Genomic DNA, 10,427 nt, shown 5'->3' on the forward strand with positions numbered 1-10,427 from the left:
AGAGGGAGAGAGGGAAAGGAGATTGGGTTCTAAACCTTGATGACCCTCTCTCCTAAAGTGTGAATGAAGGCAGAATTTGCAGACTGGAAGCCAGGATACTCTGTAACCCCAGCTCCCACCTTTTTTCCCCATCCTCAGAGAGAGGGCAGATGTGCAGCTGTAGCCCCAGCTCTGTCCCCACCAGCATTAGCTTTCTCTTTCTGTCTCAGTCAGTTCCTGGGGCAGACTCTTGGACCCCCTGAAGATTTCACCAGGAAGGGAGGAGACTGTAAATCCACGGACGGACCTCTCTCCATAGTTGTTTCTGATGCTGACCCAGGAGCTCCCCACCTCCAGCCTGGGAGACAAGAGCCTTCCTGAGGGCACCAGAGGGCATGGTTAGCACAATGGCCATATGCAGGACCTAGCTGGAAGACAAGGCTGCAGGGCTGGAGGACCTTGGAGGGTGAGGGAAGGAGGCGTTGAGCATATGGGTGTTGGGGAAAGGAGACGCTTGGTTGGTGGTGCTGTTGCCAAGCTGAGCTGGCACTTTTCCCACTTGAATTAAAAACTATAAAATTTCCTTTCCTGGATCTGTCACCAGACAAGTCCTGCGATCACAAGGACCGGGTCCTCAGGGAACAAGGCAAGGGATAGGGTCTAGCTAGATGCACACGCATCTCCAAGGGTGGGGGCAGCTGCCTGGCTCAGTGGGGGACATGATGTCTTAGGGTCCCCTGATGATCCAAGGCAGCTGACAGAAGCACCTTGCACCAGCCTCTTGGGTGGCCCAGCCTCTCCACTTGGCTTCTAGTGCTAGAACCTCTCTGATGAGGAAGGACAGAGGTCACAGTTTCATGTACATATTTTACCCTCATGACAGCCCTGAGGCATTATCCCCATCGTATCACTGAGAAAACTGGGACTTGGAGACCTTCAGAGACACACCCAAGGTCAGCCAGTGGCAGGACCCACGTGTAAAGCTAAGTGTGCTGGAAAAGGGGGAGCTGCCTTTGTACAATTTGCAGTGCCCTATGTCTGCTCCTGACCCCTAGTGGGGAATCTCTGTAATGCAAATGGGCACCCTCTTGCCCGTTGTGGCAAGATCCATCTCACTGGCTTGGGAACCAGCTCAAGGAGCCCTTAGCCTGGGGTGGTTCTGCTTGTGCAAGGGGGGTAAGGGTGGTGCTGGGCTCCAGCCCTGGCACCTGCCCTTCCTGCTCGAAGGATGTGGTACCGGCAGCACTCAGGGCCCAGCTGAAGGCAGAGCTCCTGGAAGGTGTGCAGGGACCCAATGAGGCAACCGACATGAGTTACAGCCTTACAGCTTTAATCCAGCATGTTGGAGTCCGGGCCAGTGGGGCAGCCAGGGGCAGGGCTTCTGCCCACTGCTGATGGAGCCCACTCCCCACCCTGCCCCAGCCCACAGTGAGCAAACAGGACGGGTCCCAGCCTTCCTGGCTGGGATCTTGAGAGTAGAAGGACTCTGAGAAAGCAGGGGCTTTGACCCAGGCTTTCATGTCCTTCTCTTGCCCCAGGTAAAAAGAGTCCCCCGATTCTAAGCCCTCCCCACCCACCCCTCGTTCATGGCCAAGTTCCAGCTCAGCTCCTGGTCTACTTCCCTGGGGCTCCATCACCAGTAGGACCCAGGGTTTGGCTTTTTCTGGGGCCTGGTGAATAGAGGACCCCTGCCCGCCCCCAGGGCCAGATGCAGATACAGGAGAGGGGCATCACTGAAGGGGCAGCAGAGACACAGCTGGTTCCTCAGGCTCCTGGGTAGGAGGGCTGTGGTGGCATATAGGGGGGAGGAGCTGAAAGCCAAGGAGACAGGGTGAGGGTCAGGGGTGGCACAGGAGGATGTGAAGTGACCCCCAATCCCAGAGGCATGAAGGATCCATGCAGAAGAGGTAGCCTGGATGTTTCCAGCTGAGGTGGAAGTCTGGAAGAGGGACTCAGGGGGAGACAGGGGCAAGGGAGATCCCAGCACAGGGGCAGGGGGCAGGCAGGAGCAAGTGGCTCCAGACTGCTCACTTACCTGCAGGGTTGTAGATAGGGGGCCCAGCCGGGTAGAGTGGATACTGGGGAGGACCGCTAGGAGGGTACATGTAGCCAGGCTGTGGGGGTGCAGGGCCAGCTTTGGGGTCCTGGGGGTATGGGTACACTGGCTGCACTGGGATGCCTGTCATTGGAATCTCCTGGCCTAGGTGGGGGACAAGGATCAGCATTCAGAGCTCCACCTGCACGGGAGGAAGCCTCCTTCTCCTGCCCAAGAAACGGAGGTAGGCACCACTGGGCCCCTGCTCTCTGTGCTGGCAGGTTCCGGGCTGGCCACCTGCTGCCTTTGCCTCCCAGACCTTGCTCGGCAGAGTTGAACAGGGAGCCGTGCACGTGGTCCCAGCGGGTCAGTGTGTGTTTAGCAGGTCTGCACCCCTCGGCAGGTTCAGAGGCCTCACAAGCCAGAGAACACAGCCCGGGGAATGTCCCACTTAGGCAAGGAGGGGGGCAGCTCCCGGGGCTGGTATCTTGTAATGTAGCAGAGCTGCCACCAAAGGGGGGGGGGGTCCCTCCCCCAGCCCCTCCCCCCCACACTGATTCCCCCATGCAGGGTCACGCGTCCCGTGTCCATCGGGTTTGGGCGGATCCGCAGTCATGTGCCGGCACTCAGGCACACATTCCATTGTACACTGGAGCACACCCAGTTAGTGCTCACCACCATAGACCCCACCTCCTGCGCTTTCCGAGAGTCATGTGCATGCAGGTGCCCACTGCACACACACCACTGCCGGCAGACGGCATGCCGTGCACATCTCAACATTCACACGCATGCAGGTGCGTGTACACGCAGTCCGATGTTCGCATACACGGCCCTGGAACGTTATTTCCGGGGTTACATGCTGGCCGGTATGTGTCTGCAGAAGCACGCCCTACTGTGCAATTCACACATCCTTGAACTCTCCGGGGCCCGTCGTGGGGTTCGGCTCAGCTCGGCCTATCCCAGGTTCGTCGCGCCCAACCCTGCACATACCTTCAAATGGGCTCTGCAGATGCTGGCGCCGGCGGTACAGGTAGCAGCAGGAACAGAGGAAGCAGCAGATGGTGGTGGCAACCACAGCCACAAAGAGGATCACGGCGGAGGCGATGCCTGCTATGGTCTTGGGACTTTAGACAAAGAACAGGTCCCCTCACCTTCCAACACTCATAGGAGGGAGTCCTCATTATGGTGCCATAAAACTGTGCTCCAACTCCTGGCCAGCAGGGGGCCACAGCAAGCTGAGATTTGGGGTTCCTTGAGGGGCTCTGCCCAGTCCCTGTGGAGGAGATCTTAGGGGACCTCCATTTCCCAGAAGGCCATGCTGCCTGGCTGGCTAGTGTGAGGCATGCCGGGAGTTGTAGTGCGCACCCCACTTCCTCACTCCTGCATCTACAACTCAATTGGTTAGGCTTGGAACATGTTAGCATTGAAAGGCACCTTAGAAATAATCTAGAGCCCTTTTTTTTTAACTCCCCCCCCCATCACAGTCTCCTTACGCCTTTTGTATATTAGCAGTCCCCTTCAAAAAGAAGTTTGAAAACCACTAATTTTGGCAACCCCCTCATTTTATGAAGAGGAAATAATGACCCATGAGAGGATGAGTCTTCCCCAAGAGCACACGCCTGAGAACGGGACCTGGGAATCAAACCCAAGACTCCTGCCTTCTTGCCAGGGCTTCTTCCACAAAGCCGCACCCCGGTCTGGGTTTTGACCCTGCACACACTCTCCACCAAGCCCGAGAGGGTTGCTAATGCGCCTTTCCTGGACCTCCCAGGCCCCAGCACTAACATCCAGCTTTGTCCCCAAGCCGAGTCCTGGGCTTGGGCTGAGGCTGTGGAGGTGGACATGGAGAGGGGCAGGAGGCGGTCGGGGGGAGCAGGGGAGGCCCAGGCGGGCCTCCTGAGAGGAGGATGGAGGGGACGCGAGCCCACCTGAAGGCCAGGCAGTGCTTCTGCTGCCTCTCGGTGATGAGCAAGGTCAGGTCTCTGCAGCAGTACCGATGGTAGCAGGTCCCGCAGCAGAAGGTGAACTCGCAGTTAAAGCCTGGATGCCAGGAGCCATTCCGGTCCAGGTACCACAGGCAGTCCTCGCCGGCCAGCGCTGCGGGCAGGTCGGGGGTAGGGGGGACATGGCCACCAGGCCAGCTTTCCGTCCGCCCTTACCCAGCTCCCCGAGGCTCCCAGCCCGCCGGCTCCCGGGACGCGGGGGCTGCCCCTGGTCGCCACCCTGAGGCGCTCCGCCCCTGAGCCCCGGCGGCCTCTCTACGGAGCTGACCCCGCGCTCCGGGTCAGCGGCCCGTGGCCCAGCCTCCCGGCCGTGTCTCCTCCCGCTCCCTGCGCACCGGCAGCACTCAGGGGAGCCCCGCGCCCACCCCGCGGCGCACCCCCTTACCCAGGGGCGCCCCCAGCACCAGGAGGGCGGCCGCGGCCAGCGGCGCGGCCCCGCAGAGCCCCGGGGGCCGCATGGCGGGGGTTGGGCGCGGCCGGGCCCGGCCGCCGGGAGCAGGGAGCGCAGGACGAAGCCGGCCGGCGGGAGCTGCTGCGGGGCCCAACCCGCCGCCAGGCTCGGTTTCCTCTCCCGCCTCCTGCGAGGGCGGGACTAAGGCCCGGGCCGCGGTAACGCTGCCCCCCCCACCCCCCCCCCCCCACGCTCCGCGCCCGGCCCAGGGGGCCACCCACCGGCGACGCCCACCCGGCCCGGGCACAGGAGCGGGGCGCCCCTCACCCAGCCCGGTACTGCCCTGCGCCCCGCCCCCGGCTCCAAGGTGGCTCCTCCCGCCAGAGCCACCGTGGCCGCAGCGGGCCGCTGGACACTGCGGCCAGGGAGGCCTCTCCGTGCCCTGGGCCCGCCCCTCGCCTGGGCCCAATCAGTATCCCGGACCCCAGAAGCCCCGATCCTGGTGCCATCTCCGAGTACCCAGGCACATGGGCCAACCCTAGAGGGGCAGGACCTCCTCTGCCCCAGTGTCCAGCCCAGGACGTCCTGCGGGGAAGGGGGGCGGGAGAAGAGGGAAAAGAGGCTGAGAGCACCCCGCCCCCATTCCCAGAACACAGGCACCCATTGAGAGGCAGCTCAGAGCCGCTTTGTCCCCGCGGTGCCCACAGACCTGGACTCTGCCAGCTGCACTGGCTCCCTGAGACGGACCCTTCCCCCTCTGAGTGGACAGCGCTGGCATGCACCAGCCCATGGCCTCATCAGTCGGGATGACAGGCCGCTGGGGCCACCTGGAGCCCATCCAGCTAGACACCCTTCACAGTGAAAACCCCTTTCTTCACAAAGCAATCCTGCAGAAACACTGCATTGGCTAGGAGAGCATAGGGAGAACAAGAGTTAATTACCGTGGGGACAGTGTTTTGGGGGGAGGGGAGCCAATCAATCCCCTTACAAATTTATATTGAGTGTCAGTGACTGTGCCCCCTGCTACCTGGGTTACACTGACCAGGAACTGCCTATCACTCCAGGGGGAAAATCAAAAGCCTACCTCAACCCCTGGCCATGGAACAGTTCTTTACAAAGCACTTTGACAGTTAACCTCATTTGAGGCTCTCCACAGTTTCTGCGAGCTCGACAAAGTTGACAGGTGTTATCATCGATCCCATTTTACAGATTGAGAAACTAGGACTCACGGGAGTTGAAGGACTTGCCTGCCGGTATACGGCCGAGGCAACGTCAGAACCCAAGTCTTCTAAATCCAGGTGGATCCTCCTCTCCAATAGCAGAGGGTGTTCGGAGGTGAGAGAGAGAATGGATGGCCCAGCAGAATCTAAACAAGTTGGGGGAGGGCTGCCAGAAGCGGAGCTGCTCTGCCCCGGGCCCCTGTGGGTACTGGCACACCCAACCCAAGAGCTGGAGTAAGGAGACCATGGGCTCCTGCCCCAGCAAATTGCTGGTAGTCTGCAGGGGTGGGGTGTGGGAGGGGAGTAAGCGAATATATGCACCCATGCAGGACACAGTCATAAACCCAGGGGCAGAGGGACAAAAGGAGATGTCTCTCACTTCGCCACCCCCTAGACAGTGTCTCCATTCCCATCCATGTCTTCTTTCCTAGTGCACGAGCTCCAGGAGTGCTGGACCACGTGGCCATCGTGTTCACTGCTGTCACCCAGTCCGGGCCCTAGGTGATCACTGTTGGTTGACTGACTCTCAGAGGAAGGGTTGTCTCTCTTCCTGTCCAAGGGTAACCCTTCCATGTGTACTCTAGACCCCATCTGATCCCTCCCCCAGCATTATCTCTTCTCTTCTGCATCCTTAGTTTCTCCTTTCTTATCAGCTTCTTTCCCCAGAGCAAAAAAAAAAAAAAAAAAAAAAAAAATCTCAAGTCTCTCCGTGTAAAACCAAACAAAACGAAACAAAACCAAGCAAAGCAAAACCACATTTCCCCAAATTCATCCTTTTCTGGCTACTTTCCTGCTTTTCTCCTTTATTCCTCCAACTAGTCCTCCTTGAGTCTCAACCTGGTTGATGCTTCCAGCTGGCCACGACACCTAACTCTCACAACACCATCAGTGATTTTCTAACTGGAAAATGCTAGGAAAACGTGTCAGTCCACACGGTAGGAGCGTTAGACTGGGACAGAGGGTGGGGGAGGGTCTGTGGGCAGGGGCGGGGGTGGGGGGAGAACTGGCAGCAGCTGGGAGAGCCTGGAGATGGAGGGCTGAGGCTAGCTGTGTTGCCATGTGGACCTGAGTCCTGCCAGAGACCATGGAACTGGGAGGGAGTGGGAAGAGGCTGGGTGGGAGCGCTAGGGAGGGACTGGGGGCCCTGAGAAGGGGATTGTCCAAATCTCCAGGCCTTGAAGGGGCTTCATTGTACCTCCTCTACTCAGGGCACACAGGAGCCTGTTCCCCTCACCAACCCACTCTCCCAGGCCCCAGTGAGGGGCAGAGGCACTTTCCTGGAATAGGAGAGGCAGACAGTAATTAATGTGCAATGAGACAAAATATGGACTTTTCCAGTAGCAGGCTTTCCCCAGGGTGCCTGGAATATGATAATAATAATACTAGCAGCTAACACTGCAAATGAGTTTCCCATTGTACAGAGGCTGGAGGTGAATTTTCCCAGCTTACACAGCTGGGATTTGAAGGTTGGCTTGTGTGACTTCAAAGTCCAGGCCCTTCCACCCCACCGCCTGCCTCTCCTGTAACATGTCTAAAATGCTCGCTGCTATGCTTGGCATACAGAGCGTGCGTACTTGGGGAAACCATGATATCCAGCCCTTATCCCTTGCAGGAGTCTGTGTGGGAAGATAGCGGGATATTTAGAGTGGGGAAGGGCGGTGGAAGCTGGGTAGAGAGGAGGGGCTAGACCATGCCTGTGACCCAGTTTGGGCTTCGCCTGGGACTGTGGTACCCGTGTGCTGCTGAGTCATCTCACTGCTGGGCTGAATGACCAGCCCAGGGCTCCGCCCAACCCCCTTCTTGCTCTTCTTCAAATCATAGCTGAGTGAGTAGGCCCGGGCTCCCAAGGCCTTCCTGCCTTCCCAGGACCAGAGTCCTGGAGCCTCCGTTCCAGAGGTTCCTGCCACACCCAGCTCTCTGGCCCAGGGGGATTTTGAGCCTTTGTGAGATAAGGGGAGCTCCCTTCCTCTCCTCCACTTGCCTCTGGCTGGTCTAGTGCTTTCCTCAAGAGGCTGTGCTTTCTCCAGTCTTTCCCCTCCCAGCTATCTTCTGGCATAGTCACCTCCGGCAGATAGATAATTACACGTTTCCTTCTACCCAAGGACCCTGAGCCCTTTCCTCATTCTGATTTAATCTCTTTACACCCTCCTCCAGGGTGTTGAAGACACACTGATTCTTCCTTGCAACCCAGAGCTGGGGGAGGGCGGGGGAGCAAGGCCCAGGAGAGAGCCAGAAACTTGGCCAAGGTCTCATGGCTTAGCTGGGGACTAAAGGAACCAGATCTCCTGGCTCCCGCTGTCCCCAAATAAACAAACATCTCTCCTGCAACATAAGGTCTTCCCTGGTGTCCAGCTTTAATCTTTCTCACTGCAAATGAAAGACTGTGACTTTGTCCTCTTGGTGGGAGGGGTCTGGGAGTGGGTGAAGGATGGTGGGGATCAGCCTCGCTGCTGGCCCAGCTACTGGTAGGAAGGAACGCTCTTCCCTAGAGGGGTTTTAGCAACGCCTTTGCAGGATTACCTTCCCCAGAACGCCAGGCTTCTGCTTCTTTGCAGAGGCCCAGGTCAGCCTGGGCAGAACTTCCACAGCCCTGGGCCTTGGGAAAGGAGTGGTTAGCTGGGCTGGCTTGGGTGGTATCCATGAGCAGCCTGCCCTGGGGGGCTGTGGGAGCATTAGTAGTCCCAGGCAGCCGGTGCCCAGCCTCAGGAGCCCAGCCCAGCCAGTGGGGCAGACGGGGAGGGCCAGGTTATCTTTAAATGGCACCTTACTCAGACTGTACCTCTGCCAGCTGGGCAGGGTGGGGGCAGACAAGTGTTATTTTGGGATCTGAGGGTAAGGAAGGAAGAAGTTTCTGTTTACAGCTCTTTTGTTTATCTTCGCTCAGTCTCCTGGGAAGGGTTTGGGGACAGGGGCCGCAGCCCTCCAGCTGGTCCTTTCCACCCTGGGGTCTCCGTTTTCAGCCTAGCCCTGTTCATCGTCTGCACAGGTGGGAACTTTTGGACAGACAGAGGTACAGGGCCTTTGTTGGTGTGACAGCCTCTGCAAGGTCAAGTTTGGATATTGAGAGTTGCTTTAGGCTTGGAATTAGACCGATGGCAGAAATTACTACTTACTATGAGGCAGCACTATTATGTTGACTTTAATCCTCAAAATGACTTCATGAAGCAGATAACTAACATTATACCTATTATGTGGATGAGAAAGCGGAGGCACAGATAATTTAAGTAGTTTGCCCAAAGTCACCCATCTGGTAGATGGCAGAGCCAGGATTCAAACCCAAGCAGTCTGGCTCCAGAATTCACGCTCTGAACCCCTAACCAGAGCATGAGTCCTGCCTTGCCACTTCCTGGCTCTCCAAATTTGGAGAAACCACTTAACTCCTCTGGGCTTGGTTTCCTCATTTGTAAATGGACTATGGTTCAGTCAAACCCAGTAGAATCCCCAAGTCAGCTGGCAGAGGCACTCTGGCCCATTCTCTCTCTCTCCCTGTTCAATGGGAAAAGAGTTTATTTAGGGTCACATGATATAGTTCACTAGCAGAGCTTGGGCAGGAACCCAACCCTCTTGCCTCCACATATATTTCTGTGTTCTTGTTGGTGAACCTCTGTGAGTCAGGAACGAGGCAAGAGAGCCAAGCCAGTGAGGGACGTGAGATCAGGTGTGAATTTGTAATCCCAAAACCTGGTGTAAAAGAAGTGCTACATTTATTCTTTTAATCCAGTTAGATCAGATGGAGTCTCTATCCTCACAGCTGTCGTCATGATGGTTTGCTCCCCCCACCAGGATCACGAAAAGGTCCTGGGATCTCCCACAAGGCAAAGTACTGGGGGTGGACCCTGCAGGCCTTGTCTTCTGCCAGCCAGGGGCCTGCAAGTGCAACAGTCCCGGCCTATGTGCCGCAGGCCCAGGAACTGTTCCAGGGAGCCCTGGTGCCCAGTATGCGGCCTCCCCAGGGATTCCAGGCAGCCTTTCCCTTAGGAAGTTCTTCTGTCCCCAGGTGCTATGCCAGGATCAGGGAAAGGTCCTCACCACTCAGGCCCCACGGACTTCTGTTCCTTCTCGTTTTCTGGCACCCCTCTCCTTTTCTCTCTCTCCTTTCCTTCTTCCTCCATGGCCCTGGGCCTTATCTCAGTTCACTCAAGCTTTTACCCTAGGATCCAGAAGCATGGCGATCCTCAAGCAGCTCTGCTTCCCACTCTGCAAAAGCAACTAAGGCAAGAAAATGTAAAGAATTTGGCTATGTTCTTAGAATACGTGGGGGGGGGGGGGCGGCGGGAAATCTAGTGAAAGCAAACCAATACATTGGTCATGTAGATATTACAGGAAAAGTCCGCAGTAGGTGGAAGGCAGGGCTGCAGCCAGCACCGGTTTCGATCCTGTTCCTGGGCAGGATGGCGGTGCTGCAGCACTTCACGCGGAGCTGTCCTCCCAAAGGCTCACTGAGACCCTAATTTAGCAGCAGCATCTGTGGAACTGAATTGAGTCATTCTAATCCAGTGAGTCAGGGAGACTGAGCCAAACATAGCTCCCAGCTACCGGAGGGCGGGGGAGACATGGAGGAAAGAGTCACTCTCTTCCATCTGAAGTGCTTCAATTAAGACATCTTGAATTCTAACTACAACTCTGAGGTGGGTATTAGTTCTCCATTTTACAAATATGGGAACCACGGATCGCAGGGGATGTCACCCCAGCTCCCTCTTTACCTTCTAGCTATGTAATCATGCCACATCAGAGTAACTCAAGACTTGAAGGGACTTCCTAGGCCTTCTAGTCAGGTCAGGCCAGCACATCTGCTACAA

At 57.2% G+C, this 10,427-nt stretch overlaps 1 protein-coding gene across 1 annotated transcript; it reads right to left on the minus strand.

Annotated features, from left to right (window-relative positions):
* Positions 1 to 1,292: 1,292 nt before the first annotated feature.
* Positions 1,293 to 4,581, minus strand: SHISA4 (shisa family member 4). The gene is made up of 5 exons (XM_047077255.1): positions 4,403 to 4,581; positions 3,943 to 4,111; positions 3,005 to 3,138; positions 2,015 to 2,179; positions 1,293 to 1,790 (listed from the first exon to the last, which is right to left on the minus strand). Exons 1-5 carry the CDS (start codon positions 4,473 to 4,475, stop codon positions 1,744 to 1,746), a joined length of 588 nt encoding a protein of 195 aa, XP_046933211.1. The 5' UTR covers positions 4,476 to 4,581; the 3' UTR covers positions 1,293 to 1,743.
* Between the last annotated feature and the right edge of the window lie 5,846 nt (positions 4,582 to 10,427).

This window comes from Lynx rufus, unplaced genomic scaffold (genome assembly GCF_022079265.1).
Source record: "Lynx rufus isolate CCGP_SWC_20201006 ecotype Redwood Valley unplaced genomic scaffold, mLynRuf1.p SCAF_15, whole genome shotgun sequence".
NCBI classification, from domain to species: domain Eukaryota; kingdom Metazoa; phylum Chordata; class Mammalia; order Carnivora; family Felidae; genus Lynx; species Lynx rufus.